General features: G+C 40.8%; 1 protein-coding gene across 3 annotated transcripts in view; it reads left to right on the top strand.

Moving 5' to 3' along the window:
- Positions 1 to 15,798, top strand: part of SLC25A13 (solute carrier family 25 member 13) — a 203,307-nt gene that overhangs the window by 28,129 nt on the left and 159,380 nt on the right. For all 3 annotated transcript variants that reach the window (XM_027102493.1, XM_027102492.1, XM_027102494.1), the window contains one exon: positions 3,952 to 4,005. In XM_027102493.1, coding sequence (XP_026958294.1) covers positions 3,952 to 4,005 — 54 coding nt within the window. The remainder of the gene's footprint in view (positions 1 to 3,951; positions 4,006 to 15,798) is intronic.

Genomic DNA, 15,798 nt, shown 5'->3' with positions numbered 1-15,798 from the left:
TGAGGCGCGCCGTGCGTTCTTCCGGGGAAGTTGTCCCTGGATCCCGGGACGCTGGCAGTGGTGGGCTGGAGAGGCTCCCCGGAAGGGAGTTGTGGAGAGTGACCTGTGCTCGCACACAGGCTCTTTGGTGGCGGCAGCAGCAGCCTTAGCGTCTCATGCCCGGCTCTGGGGTCCGCGCTCTTAGGCGCGGCTCACGCCAGTCTCTGGAGCTCCTTTAATCAGCGCTCTTAATCCCCCCCCTCCCCGCGCACTGCAAAACAGAAAGAGGCAAGAAAAAGTCTCTTGCCTCTTCGGCGGCTCCAGACATTTTCCGGGACTCCCTCCCGGCTAGCCGTGGTGCACTAACCCCTTCAGGTTGTGTTCACGCCGCTAGTCCTTTCCTTGCCCTCCGACCGAAGCCCGAGCCTCAGGTTCCAGCCCCGCCCGCCCCGGCGGGTGAGCAGACAAGCCTCTCGGACTGGTGAGTGCTGGTCGGCGCCAATCCTCTGTGCGGGCATCTCTCCGCTTTGTCCTCCGCACCCCTGTTGCTGTGCTCTCCTCCGTGGCTCTGAAGCTTCTCCCACCCCTCCGCCACCCGCAGTCTCCGCCCGCGAAGGGGCTTCCTAGTGTGTAGAAACCTTTCCTCCTTCACGGCTTCCTCCCACTGGTGCTGGTCCCGTCCCTATTCTTTTGTCTCTGTTTATTCTTTTTTCTTTTGCCCTACCCAGGTACATGGGGGAGTTTCTTGCCTTTTGGGAGGTCTGAGGTCTCCTGCCAGCGTTCAGTAGGTGTTTTGTAGGAGTTGTTAAACACGTAGATGTATTTCTGATGTATTTGTGGGGAGGAACGTGATCTCCACGTCTTACTCTTCTGCCTTCTTGAAGCTCGGATCTGCTTTTCATTTATTAGAATGTAGGGAAACTGTAGGATGAGGAATGAGTGACTCAGTGAAGTCAATGAAGAATTATTTTTCTTAAATGTGATGAGACCTCTCTTTCTTTTATTCTTCTCCAGTTAATGGTAACTGTGTTTTGGGGGAATTTCTTTTAGAGTTACTGATTGTATCAGTCAAGGTTCACTTGCAGAGCACAGAATTCACACTTTATCTCTCTGGTTTTCCTTGCCATACTTCCCACTGCCCCCCTTTTAAACCAGTCATTGAAGTTATGTTATTTTTGGCTGTTTTTATTTTTGTATTTGGGATGTACCTAGCTAGTATATGTGTTTTGCAAATGCTATTGCTGTTATTTATAATGTTTGTCTTATCAAAAATTTTACATATTCAGTGTTCTTCAGATTCTGCCCCGTGGAACATAGATTTGGGGAATTGACCTGAAATTTCTATACTGTCTTTAAACAAAGGTTAACTACTCCCAGTTTATGGAAAAACATATACTGCATATGTTTCTCCCTTAACCTCCACTTGGTGTGAATGTTACGTGCTTCTGTATAAAATTCTCTATTGAATTAAGTAGTAAATGGTGGTAATTCATAGTCATCTGCCAATAATCCTTTTTCTTCTCGGTGATTTACTCCCTATGTTTGAAAATTACTTTATTTAAATCTCTTGATATAAATATTTTGTTTTAATGGTGGCATCTATTCTTATAAACGCAAATTCAGAAGAGTAATGATAAAGCAAATCAGGCAATCAGATTGTAAGAATAGTATCTGTAAATATTTACATGCTGTTAGTATATGAGAAATATATACATGTATATAAAACAATGAAAATCAGCCTTTTGGAAAAAATCTAGAGTTTCATGAATCTTCTGAGAAGCCCAATGAACTAAGGATTGTCAGGTGATGCAACGTGCGCTTGCCGAGCAGGTGTTCTGAGTTGGCTTAAAAAGGGAGCCTACGTTTCTTGGCTCCCTTTTTCCAGTTCACAGAACTTGCTAGCTCCTGGTTTTGCCACCAGGTAGACTCCATCTCAGTACCCCTTCAGAACGCTGGCATGTCTAACTGTAACTTAAGTGTAACTGTAAATTAACTGTAACTATGAAGTGTTCTGTACACATCAGGTGACCTGACTTAAAAGTGCTGGGCCACTATATGGATTGTTTTCTCCTGTGCCTTCCACCCTGGGAGAGTTACAGAGTGAAAGCTTTCTTTCTCTCACAGAGGTGTAGTCCTGGTGGTGCATTTTGGGATTAGTAAGTGAAAGAACGCTGTGGGAATTTAAGGCGAGGGAAGTTCACTCTGAAACTGTGTTGCCCAGGGAAGGCTTTATGAAGTATGTGGCATGGTGAATTAATTTGATTTTAAAGGATGTGTTATTCAGATGGAGCAAGAATAGTTCACTTTGTGGAAACTTACCTTTGCTTTTTTAAAAGGAAACCCAATTAAGTGCTGAGGGTCACTATAGGCCTTTTAAAAAACTGTTACGGTCTTGAGATGTAGAACTCGAAGGGAATTTCTTTGCTCTTAAAGGAGAGGATAGAGGCATTTCATGCTGGCTCATCTTCTCCAATAGTGTTTGTCCTACGCCACCTTTCTCAGAATATAGACCCAAAGGGAGGGAATCTTCTGAGACTCTTAGCACTATCATCAATCATAGGTTGGTTAGCAGTCTCTTTTCTTCTCGTTAATTGAACAGCAAAGAACACTCACTAATTGAGGATTTTAAAGAGATTACAAATTCTTATGGATAAAAATAGCATTGGTGGTTACAAGTACTCAGCTGAAGTTAAGAGTTATCAGTCTTGCTTTGGGAAACAAGGTGACCAACTAACTGGTTTCAGGAAAACTACCTCTCCTATTCCAGTGATTAGTTAATAAAATTATTCCTGACAGTGGCAGGCCAAGAAGCTCAGGCAGTTACATATTTCGAGACAGAGAACCCATTGTCCAAAGGTCTCAGAAGAGCCTTTGCAAACACACAGAAAGGATTTAGAACAATTTGCATAAATCTCCCCATGGATAGCGACATGGCTCCAGTATTGGGGTGGTTCCAGGAACCCCTCCTTGGCTGTATCGTGGGGTGACGCTGTGCTTGGTGAGAACTCAGTCTCCTGACGGTTTTTGCCAGCAGGATGGGGTGATGGGACGCTGAATAAGCCTACTGTTTGGTTCCACATAAGGACTCTTTTGTGTTGGCCTGGGGCAGCCATGTTCAAGTTTGTCTTCTTTTTCCCCAATGATGTTTTTGGACTTTGTGGGCTGGAGAATTAAGCACAACACCTATTCTGAGCTAATCTGTCAGACTTTGCTCTGAAAGCTAACCATAGCCCCTTGTATTCTAGAATGCGGTAAATAATAGTCATACATATGGAGATTTAGGCTTTTTTTTTTCGTTGAAGTATAGTTGATTTACATTATTAGTTTCAGGTGTACAGCGTTGCTATTCAACATTTTTTATAGATTATACTCAGTTTAAAGTTATTACAAAACAGTGGTTATATTTCTCAGTGCTGTATAATTGGAGACTTCTGGTTTCTTAAAAGTAGGGGAGAGGAGGAGACTGCTTGGCATGACCAGATAGCTGGGCATTCACACCTGTCCATTGTGGAACTGTGGGAAGTAATTCCCTTCTGTTAATATTGTTTGCCTTGCTCACTAACTTCTCTAAGAACTATGTTCTCTTACATAGTTAACGAACAAGTTGTACTGTAATATTGGCCTATGAAAGGTGTGGGTCACTCTGGAGTGTAGTTTAAAATGCCAGGTGGTTACAAATCTGTTTCAACTTTTCTTTTTTTCTTACTCATTTTGGAAAAACAATGGTATATATTAAACACTACATATTAGAAGCTTTACTGGTTTCTTGCACGGAATGTTATCATTCTAGAAGCCACATAAGGAGTCTTAATTTAAAATCCAGAGAGTAGTTTATGCACTGGGGAAATTTAGTGCTTTAAGTGTAAAAATGAAATCCACTGATTTCTAACCTGGAGTTTATTTTCTTTCAGTCTGCTAGCTTGATTTCTCAGCTTTGTTCTAATAATATAAACATTTTTATTTTTTTTATAGGTGGCTTTAACCAAGAGAGCAGATCCAGCCGAACTTAGAACAATATTTTTGAAGGTCAGTATAAAGGAATCTATTTTGTGTTTTGTTTGATTTGTGTTCTGTAACTTTGAAGATTATTTTTGAGCAGCTCTTAATTTCATTGTTATATTTAAAAAAAAATCCCCCAAAGTATCTTAAGACGTGTAAAAGAGATCCTTTACAGTTATATCTATTTTTAAAAATGTATCAGGTACTTGTAGGCGACTGTTTGTGATGGCTGCATGGTTTATGTTTTATTTCTTTTGTCTCACACGGTATTAGGTATTGAAACAGAGTTGCCCGGGTGGCGGGGGGCGGGGGGGGTGTTCCGGGGTGGGGGGGATTTAGTCTCACAACCCATTTACCTTTCCAGGGTTGACTTGTGCAGTTTGATGATACTAATACTTTTCCTCCTAAGAAGTTTAAAGCTCTTCGTAAACATCTTAGTAATCCTTCTTTCATCCAAAGGGGACCAGCCTTGTCTCTCCTTAGAGCATTGTTGTTGCTCTTATCATCATCATCTTCATCATATCATTTTACTTCAACTGTGGTGCCCTTGAGGAGGCCCCAGTATGAGTAATAGTAGATACTACATCACAACAGACAGGACACAAGTTTACTTCCTTAGTTTCTTACGCTTGCACCTACTTTGTGATATTAGGCACTGAGTGATTAATACTCTAATAAAAGCCTATCTCAGGTCCCAAACACTGGACCACTTTTAAGGTTATTTAACTGGCAATGAAGTACTAAAAAAAGAAAGAAAAGGCCACTTTTGTAAAGAAAATTTTAAAAAATATATATGTGGACCTTTTCTAAACATGGTGAAAAGGTAGCTGTGCTATATATAAAGAGGATCAAGCCTTCAAGTGAGAAACTTATTATACTGCTGTGTATCAGATATATGGCTTAGGAAGTTATTAATTCTGTGAGCATCACTTTCCTCATCAAACTGTGTCCCTATTAAAAAATTGAGGAATCAAGGAATTTGAATACTGATAGGATTATTTGATATTAAAGAATTGTTATTAATTGATTTTTTAGGCCAGGTAATGGTATTCCGAATATGGGAACTATAGAGTCTTTTTCATTTAGAGATGTACACTGAAGTATTTACAGATGAGATTATGATATCTGAGATTTGCTTTTAAATAACCCAGTTTTGGTGAGGTAGAAATAAGTGGGCAGTATGATGGTAATTTTTGCAATTGGGAAATGGAATATTGGGTTTATTATACTATTCAATCTACTTTGTATATATTGATATATGAACATTTTCATAACGTCATAAAAATTTGTAAAGATTCAATGAAAAAACTTATTTGAAAGTGATATGCATTAGATATGCACATGATGTGCATCGGATATCGATTCAGTAAATGCTTGAAATTAAATAATTCAAAAAAAGAGACGGACTCCAAGAGAAAATGGTTAAAAATATGAGCAAAATATGAGAAAAAAATGTATAAGGTGGATTGTGTTATATATAAGAAAGCAGAATTCTTTATAAATTTGTTTTTTGCCCAGAAAGGTCAATACAGTGTAGAGATTCTAAGGTGGGAAAGAATTCTGGATAACGAAAGTCCAGGAAACAGAAACACATTTCTTTCTCACCTAGACTAGTGTTTGTTGCTGTGCACGTTGGGCCCCCATGATTGGGCTGAGGTGTGTATGAGTGAACCACAGCCATTTTAAAGGTGTGTATTTAAGGTCTACTCTCATGAGGTAATTCTGGAAGACCACTTGCAGAAGAGCACGTGAGTGGGTTGCTAAGGAGCCTAGAGAGATGCATACAGCTTGTTAACTCTAGCTGGCAAAGTCATCATCATTCCTTGAACTCAGGATCTGTGTACTTCCCATCTTCTAAACCAGCAATAGCTGTGGGCATCCTTCTGACGGGAAATGGGAACAACTTAGAGTGTCTCAGGAGATGCTGCATCTTGGGTACTTGTCTTTTGATGTGATCCAGTGCAAAGGCTCCATGTAAAAGCCGTGCCCACCCTTTGATGGCACGTGGTGGCTGGTGAGGCTGGGTTAAGGTTCTGCTTTGGAACAACGTATCTTTTTTCCAGCTGCCACATCTCAGTAGCAGGCAAGTCTTTACTGGAGACAAATGAGATTGGTCAGGTAGACCCAAGGAGGGTAGCAGTCCATGCAGAGTTCTGGAGAGCCACCTGTGGGGCTTCTGCGTCAGCGGGCCGGAAGGCTGGGCTGGAACCTCTGGGACCAGATAGGGGAGTGCTGCCTTCTCTTGGCGTGGCTGGGACTACGTGGCTTTTGAGTGAGAGTTCCATATGACTTAGAGTCCGAGAGGATGATGTGGGGCAACTGTCCCCGAAGAAAACAGTGGTCAGCGGTTTCTGGAAGGGATTGTGGATCTGGCAGAGGTTCGGGTGATCTCATCAGGCTTGGGTAGTGTGGTACCAACACAAATCCACCTTGGCTCCGCACGCTGAGGAGCTCTTGTTTACTCTCTGCCGCAGACGCTGTTATGGGGGAAGAATAGGGAGAGAGGCGCCTGGGGGCTGGACCAGGCGTGTCTCTGCTGGGGCTGGCTTTTCAGTTAAGCGTGGATCAGCAGTGAGCATGCTGTAAACCTGACTGCTTTGCTGACTTTCTATGACTCTTTCCTGACTTTCCTTATTTATAAATATCCCAACCTTCTCTCTGATAAACTAGTTAGATGATTCTTCTGTAGCTTAGGGGAGGTGGAGAGAAGCTTCACGGTACCCTTTGGACCAGATGTGCTGGTAACAGGGGAGTGGCAGCTGTGAAGAGCAGAGAGAGCTAGCAGAACCAAAACAGATAAGGAAAGAGGGGTCCTGGTGGGCTAAAATGGGCCCAATTCTGGCTTATTTTAGTTTTTTGAAAAGAGTTAAAATCAATTCCACTTCGTTTTTTGAAGCTGCTTACTGTATGTTAAGTACAGTGTCAGGTGTTGGGGATATAAAGATGCATAAATCATGTCTCCTGCCCTTAACTATCTCACTGTGTGTGTTTAACTGTAAAACAATAATATGGTTGATCTGCATTATGTAGCATTAATTAGCAGGGAGGTGATGTGGGGCTAATTACATCTTCCTAGAGAGGGTCATTAAAAGTTGCGGGAGGTGGTGATATTTGAGCTGGTATTTATCAGATGGAGAAGGTGGAGGAGGGTTGTGGAGCAAAGGAAGACTGTTCCAGGCAAAGGCAATAGCATGACCAAAGCAAAGAGCTCTAAGAGCTCCAGGTGTGGCAGTGGCCTGCAGCATAGGGGCTTAGGCAATGGTACTAGAATGGTAGGCAGGGTGGAACTTGGCATAAAGCATCCCCAGCCTAAGGTGTTTGAATTTTTTTATGCAGGCTTTTCTAGTGATATGTGGCGGGTAATGTTTTGTCTGGATGTAGAAGTTGAGGTCTAAGGTGTAGTCAGTTTTGTTTCTAACCTAAACGTTGACGTGGGGTTTTCCTCTGCCTAACACTTTCCGTGCTGCTTCATGTTAAACAGGTGTGTATTTGAGTGCTTACAGTTTAAATAAAACCCCATGGAAATTCGCAGTGAGTGGGATGTGCAGAAAAAGGAGACCAGATTTACAGGCATGCAGAAGGTAAAAAAAAAATCTTAAGTCAGCACAGTCAAGGGTCACTTTTGTGGTTAAAGCAAATGCCACAGGAAATGGGAGGAGGGAGCAGTCCCTGTGGTGGGGAGAGGTCAGAGAAGGCTCCTTGGAGAGGGAATTTGTGGAGCCCCAGGGTCGCGTGGGAGCTGGGCAGGCACTGAGGAGGGCAGCCGAGGCTTCTGGGAAACAGGACCACATTGAAGGGAAGGCCTGGAGGTGGGTTTGGGAGCAAACAGCCTCCAGATTGAAGGATTCCTGCTCATTCTTCAAATGTTTATTTAAATTCAACTCTGTGCCAAGGAGTCTGCCAAGTATTACAGTGTGTGGGTGACAAAATTAGAAAGAGAATTGGGAGTTTGCTATTTCTGCTAAACAATAGGAAGCCATTGAAGGTTTTCTGAGTTATCCAGCGACATGGAGTGTGGGTCTGAGATTTGATTGGTGCAGCAAGACCATGGGTTAGGCAGCGACGGATGTAATTGTGGTGTGAGACCCTAATAACTTGATGAGGGTTTTGGTAGCAGGGAGAATGGAGAACGGGCAAGTTAAAGACATTTTGAAGGACCATTTGGTTGAAAATGACCAATCGTTTATTCTTTGTCAACAAAAGCATAATATATACTTTAAAAAATGTTTGTAGGCAAAATTGGAAAAATAATTCCTTCTTTGAAAAACTTTTTTCTTATGACAAAACAGTTCCTATGTTTTGAAAATTTAAAAGGCAGATGTGTATAAAGAAATGTAACTTGTGATCCATATATATTTATGTCTATATGTTTATATATACATGTATCCATTTCCCTCTCCCTGTTTCTTTGTCTCTGTATATGAATATAATTATTTTCCTTAACAGGAAATACCATTTTGTATCCATTTTTTCCCTCACCTAAGATGTTATGAATACCTTTTCCTATAATTGAAAGCATTTCTGCATTATTTTTATTGCTATCATATTACTGTATATGGCTGTTTTACCATAATTTATCTAGCCACTCCCTATTATTGGATGTTTAGTTGTCTTCTCTGCTGTCATTAACAGCACTGTAATGAATACCCTTGAAACTACATTTTTGCATATAGCTAGCATTTTCTTAGGATAAATTCATAGAAGTGGCATCGTTGGATTAAAGAGTGGGTTTACAACACTTTACAACACTTTAAGGCTTTTGGTTCTTGGCAGACTGCCTTTCAAGAAGATTGTATCAGTACACGTTTTTGGGAGTATGGAAGTTTTCATTTCTCCACATTATGACGTCAACTCAGATTATTTAAAAAAATACAGCAGCAGCAGTAAAAAACCTTTCTGCCAACTTGTTAGTTGAAAAATTGTATCTTCTTTTAAATTTTTATCAACAGTAACATATTTTTCTGTATTAACTTTGTGATAATTGTATTTAAAATTTTTTGTTATAATTTACAAATATACAGAAAATAGAGTAGTACAGTAAACACCCACATAACCACCACTTAATTTAAATTAATATCTGTCATATAGTTTCATATATGTATTTAATGATATATTTCAGTGTAAGTTAGCTGTCACCATGATTCAGCCGAAATACTTTGGCATACAGCTCCAAATAATAAGAACAGTTTCCCTCATGGCCATAATATATATCACTGTGCACTTAATGAAATTAATAGTAATTCCTTAATAACATAAAATACTTGATCCATATGCAAATTCTTAATTATACTTTATTCCACCCCTATAACAGGGAATCAGGGTGAAGAATGGTCAGACGTAGTGATCAGGTGTGCACAGCATTTCTCTGTGGCTAGAAAACAGTCAAGGAGAATTTGCCCTTCAGCCCTCAGATGTGAATGATTTGTGGCAAACATGGGTGGCTGGATGATTATAGTTCTGGTGTGTTCACAGTTGATAGACTATTTTGTTTAACCAGTGGTGAGCAGGCCAGTTAGGCCCCCTGGCCTCTGAGCATACAGTGTAGAGACACATTCCTTTCCTTTGCTACTGTATTCATTGGGTGTGGTGGTGCGTCTTCATGTTGACAGTTGGCTTATTAGTCAGGGTTCTCCAGAGAAACAACCAGTAGGAGATATCTCTAGCTCTAGCTCTAGCTATTTATCTATCTAATGAGATTTATTGTGAGGAATTGGCTCACACCATCCATTTTAGAGGCTGAGAAGTCCCATGATATACTGTCTGCGGGCTGGAGACCCAGGAAAACCTGTGTTGTAATTCAGTCCCAGTCTGAAGGCCTGAGAACCAGGGGAGCTGATGATGTAAATCCCAGTCTGAGGGCCAGAGAAGACAGGTCCCAGCTCAAGCAATGGGGAAGGATAAAAGGTGTGAATTTTTCTTTCCTCCACCTTTTATTCTATTCGGTCCCCAATGGATTGGATGAAGCTCATCCATATTGGGGAGGAAAATCCACTTTACTGAGGCCACAGATTGAAATGTCACTCTCATCCAGAAACACCTTCACAGACACACCCAGAAACAGTGATTAATCTGGGCACCTGTTGGCCAGTCAAGTTGACCCATAAAATTAACCGTCACAATTAGTATTATACTAGGTTGTGCAAGGAATCCTAAAAGCCTTCCCATTTTATAAGTATATATGTTTAATCATATTAAAACTTCCAAAAATTGTAAGGGAGAGAAGCTTCAGGTCATTTGTAAAATCTGTTACCAAAGAAGGATTAAATAACATTTCAAAGATGTGGTAGCTGTAAGGCATAGTCCACTCCCCTGACAGGGACCCTCTTTCCATCAATCTAAGGAAAACCTTTGACATGTTTACTTTAATCACAGGCAGACCACCCCAGCCTTGGTGATGAGCTGATTTTTAAAACTGCAGAAAACTGCGTTCTTTGTGTCCAAATTAACATGTTCTTACATTTAAGGGATGATTTATCACCTCTAAAAAAATGAGGCAGGTAAAATATCTGAGATTTTTAAATGTCAACTGTTTCTTGAGGGTTAAGTGAAGTGCACAAATCATAAATGTACAGCTCCATGAATGTCCACAAAGTGAGTACACCCAGGTGCCCAGCACCTCAGAAGCCCTCTGATGCCCTTCCTAGTTAATACCCGCTCCTTCCAAGAGTTGTCTGCCACCATATATTAGTTTGCCTGGTTTTCAACTTTATATAAATAGAATAATACAATATGTATTCTTGTGTCTAGTTTCTTTCACTCTTGCTTTATTTGTAAGATTCATGCATGTTGTCATGTGTAGTTGGTATTAGTTTATTCCATTGTGTGAATATACCACAGTTCATTTAAATATTCTACTGTTGACATTTGAGTTATTTTCCATTTCTTCACTATTCAAAATAATGCTGCTGTGGAGTGGGACCAGCTTAGTGCTGTGGCCCCGATCCAACCCCTCTGGCCCCGATCCAGCCTCTACCCAAGGTACACACATGGGGGAAAGAGTGAAACCCACACAGAAATGCACCCCTAAAGCCCTCAGGCCCTGGCCATGTCCCAAACCAAGGCAGAGACTGCTGTCATACCCAAGAGAAACCCAGCTCCCACCCCCAGTAGAGCTGTGATGACCACTGAGCGGAGAAGCCCTGGCTTGCACATGGCTCTGGCTCTAGCCCCTCCAACTCCAGCTCCACCTCCTACCAAGGCGGTAGCTGCCAGTACACCCTGGAGAAGATGCAGCCCGTGCTCACATCAGATCTTCCTGTCCCACCAAAGCCACTGGGCACGTGCAGACTGCATATGGATGCTCCAAGGACACGCCTTCAAGGCCAGGAGAGGTAATTGTTTCACCTAATTTCATAGAGACAGAGAAAGTTAAACAAAATGAGAAGACAGAGGAAAACGTTTCAAATGAAAGAACAAGGGGAAAAAGCCTGGAAAAAAACACTAATGAAACAGAGATAAGTAATTTACTTGATAAAGAGTTCAAAGCATTAGTACTAAGAATCTTAACGGGGGAAAAGAATAGATGAACAGAGTGAGAATTTTAATAAAGAACTAGAAAATATAAAAAAAGAACCAGCCAGCACTGGAGAATATAATAACTGAAATAAAAAAAAAAATACACTGGAGGGAATTAACAAGACATGAGGTGATATAGAACATATAAGTGATCTGGAAGATAGAGTAATGGAAATTGCCCAATAAGAACAGCAAAAAGTAAAACATTGTAAAAAGTGAGGATAGTTTAAGGAACTTCTGGGACAACATCAGGTGTACTAACATTTGCATTTTAGGGGTCCCAGAAGGAGAAAAGAGAAAGGAGTAGAGAGGGTATTTGATGAAATTATGGCTGAAAACTTCCCAGATATCCAGGTACAGGAAGCACAGAGGGTTCCAAACAAGATGAACCCAAAGAGACCCACACCAAGACAAACACTTAAAATGGCAAAAGGTAAAGGTAGAGAATTTTAAACGCAGCAAGAGAAGAACAAAGTCACATTCAAGGGAACTGGCATAAGGCTGTCAGCTGATTTTTCTGCAGAAACTTTGCAGGCCAGAAGGGAGTGGCATGATATATTTAAAGTGCCGAAAGGGAAGAACTTACAACCTGGGATACTCTACGCAGCAAGATTATCATTCAAAATTGAAGGAGAAATAAAGAGCTGCTCAGACAATGAAAAACTAAAAGAGTTCATCAATACTAAATTGACCTTACAAGAAGCATTAAAGGGTCGCCTTTAAGTGAAAAAGAAAAAGCTCCAATAAGAAATTACAGGAAGGGAAAAATCCCACTGGTAAAGGCAAGTATATAGTAAAGGCTGTAGATCAGCCACTTAAATAAGCCAGTATAAAGCCTAGAAGCCAAAAATTGTAAAATTAACTAAACTACAATAAACAGTTAAGAGATAGATATGAAGATGTAAGATATGACCTCAAAAACAAAATGTGGCAGGGAGGAATAGAAAATGTAGATCTTTTAGAATGTGTTTGAACTTATATGACTTAATCAGTTGAAAACAAGTAGATATAGTTATAGGTCAACATATATGAACTCCATGGTAACCACAAATCAAAAAACCTACAGTAGATACACAAAAACTAGAGAGAAGGGAACACAAATATATCCCTAAAGAAAATCATCAAACAACAAGGGACAAGACTAAAAGAAGAAGAAAAGAACAGAGAACAACTATAATACAAAACAACCAGAAAACAAGTAACAAAATGACAACATACTTATCAAAATAATATTGCTGTGGACATTAAAATGCTAAAGCATGGGGTTTTTGTTTTTGTTTTTTGGCGTGAAATTGCTGGGTCTCTGCTTACGTGTATGTTCAGTTATAGTAGATATTGCCAAGCAGTTTTCTAAAGTGCTTCACCAGTTACATTTGCTTCACATTTTGCAAACATTGGTTATTTATTTTTAATTATCTTGTGTATGAGTAGTGGTATCGCATTGTAGTTTTAATTTCCATTTTCGGTGGAATTTTTTTAGGGGTCGGTAGCTTGACAGTGATTCTAAAGATCATTTGGGGAAAATCAGAGTGATTATGGCCAAGAAGACTTGCAGGAGAAAAGTAATGCAATGTTTTGTTTTATTTTTATTGGAGTATAGTTGATTTACAATGTTGTGTTAGTTGCAGGTGTACAGCAAAGTGAATCAGTTATGTACATATACATATATCCACTCTTCTTTTAGATTCTTTTCCCATGTGGGTCATTACAGAGTACTGAGTAGAGTTCCCTGAGCTATACAGTAGGTCCTTATTAGTTATCTGTTTTATATATAGTAGTGTGTATATGTCAATCCCAGTCTCCCAATTTATCCCTGCCCCCGTTCCCCCCTTGGTAATCATAAGTTTGTTTTCTACATCCATGACTCTATTTCTGTTTTGTAAGTTCACATTCATTCGGCAGATATTTATTGAACATGTTTCACTCTCTGCCAGGCGACAGTCTGGAACTTGAGGATATAGCAGTGAGAAAGGAAAAAAGTCCTGTCCTGGCAGAGCTTTCCCTTTAGTTATAGCAATTAAGATGCATGTAATCTTGCAAGAGTAGACAGGTCAATGCCTAGGATAGACCTGAAACATTTCCTGCTGCAGTGATGACAGGAGCTGTCAGCCCATCCTGGCATTCTCCCATGGAGTTTGGTCAGAGTACATCTTGACCTTAGGAAGCCATTGACGACTGATCAGAAGTGGTACTGAAGATGGACTTGCTTGCCAAGCCTTTCCCTGGTGACCATATGATAATTTAGTATGTGGTAAACATTGCATCCTAAATGGAGGAAGAGAGAATGACGTATGATCCTAGGACAACCAAGAGAGTAAGTAGAAAAGTCTCAAGGTGGAGGATACCTTTTCAGACCACATAGAGAAACAAAGTACCAATAATGTACTGAAACTTAAAGGTAAAAGATAAACCTATTCAAGAAAAGGTAAGAGAAAACATGGGTGGATATTTAGTCTTGAGATGAGGAAGAACTAGTTTCTAAACTTAGAAGTAATGGAAGAAATTGCAAAGGAGATACAAATCTACAGCCTCAATTATATAAAAATATTAAACTCGAAAAATATTTACAACAAGTATGATAGACAAAGGGGGAAAAGGCTGTGTTCTCACACTGTTGGTGAGACTGTAATTGATACAATCTTTCTGGAGAGCAGTGTGTTAATAAGTATCAAGACCCTTAAAGATGCTCTCCTTTGACTCAACAATTTCTCTTCCGAGAGTCTAGCCTTTGAAATTTGCCAGGAATTTGCACAAATGTTACATACAAAGCTGGTTACCTTAGCTTTTTAAAAAAATACCCAAAACTGGAGATAATCCAGTAATCTAATAATGTCTACTGATGGGAGAAGAGTTAAACTTTTTAAATAAATTAAACTGTTTTTAAATAAATAAATTATTCACTACTATAAGCAAACATAGGTATAATTCTAAATCATAGGATTGCTGTAATTAGAAGTGACATTTCCTTTATATTTCAGTCTTATTTTGCCTCAGTTAGGAAAATCAAAGTATAATCCTTCTACGTTTGCAAAAAGCCAAATTCATTGCTAACTGAAGAATAGTAGGATTAGTGGGCCGTCTTTGAGCTTTTCTTTTGTACTGTGCTAAAAAATGTTAAAAACAAAAACCAATAATCTAGACCATTTATAAAATACCTGTTGTGTGTAGGGCATTGTGCTAAGTGCGTTACATGATTGTTCATTTATTTCTAGTATCAACCTTAAGAGCAGGTAGTGTTGTTATCCCCATTTTACAGGTGAGGAGCCAGAGGCCCAGAAAGCTTTAGTTACTTACCTGAGGCCCTCCAGGTGGTTAGAGGCAGAGGCAGAAGCAGAGCTCTCTGCAGCCCAGGCCCAGGAGACTCTAAAGCCCATAACTGAGTATCTAACCAAGAGCTTATCCCACATTGGAATGACTGAAATGTAGAAATGACAAGTGACTTTTTAAAAAATTAATTTATTTTTATTTATTTTTGGCTGCATTGGTTCTTCGTTGCTGTGCGTGGGTTTTCTCTAGTTGTGGCGCGCGGGCTTCTCATTGCGGTGGCTTCTCTTCTTGTGGAGCATGGGCTCTAGGTGCGCGGGCTTCAGTAGTTGTGGCTCTCGGGCTCTAGAGCACAGGCTCAGTAGCTGTGGCGCATGGGCTTAGTTGCTCCGCGGCATGTGGGGTCTTCCCGGACCAGGGATCGAACCCATGTCCCCTGCATTGGCAGGCGGATTCTTAACCACTGCACCACCAAGGAAGCCCCGACAAGTGACTTTTTAAAACAGTTTTAACTGGGATTAACTGCAGTTACAGAGGGAACAGAGATGCTATCATTGCACCTCTGTTCACTGTGCTCTCCCATCACTGTGGCTGCTGTCACCCAACTAGCTCTCTTCTTGTAGTTCATGGTCCTCATCTCTCCACCCACCAAATCACTGTTTGATCCCAAGGATCAAGAGGCCCTCCCCTGCTCCACAGGGACATGTGTGATCCCCATGTTGTTTCTCAGCGTTTCCCACAGCCCCCGGTCCTCCACAGAACAGAAATGAGCAGGTTCCACTTATGTGAACTGGAACGTCTTGCAGGCAAGACCTGGCGGGACGCTGTGAAAAAGCATGACATGCCACCTTAATCTCCTTTTTTTTTTGGCCACACTGCACGGCACGTGGAACTTCCCTGACCAGGGATTGAACCTGTGCCCCCTGCAGTGGAAGTGTGGAGTCTTATCCACTGGGCCACCAGGGAAATCCCGCCACCTTATTCTTGTTAATCATTTCTGCTGTAGAATGGAGAGGACACTAACCACAGCAGCACTTCTTA

Source organism: Aethalodelphis obliquidens, unplaced genomic scaffold (assembly GCF_003676395.1).
Source record: "Aethalodelphis obliquidens isolate GAN/ISIS:26980383/991018 unplaced genomic scaffold, ASM367639v1 scaffold5, whole genome shotgun sequence".
Taxonomy (NCBI): domain Eukaryota; kingdom Metazoa; phylum Chordata; class Mammalia; order Artiodactyla; family Delphinidae; genus Aethalodelphis; species Aethalodelphis obliquidens.
This window is presented reverse-complemented; position numbering and strand designations above follow the sequence as displayed.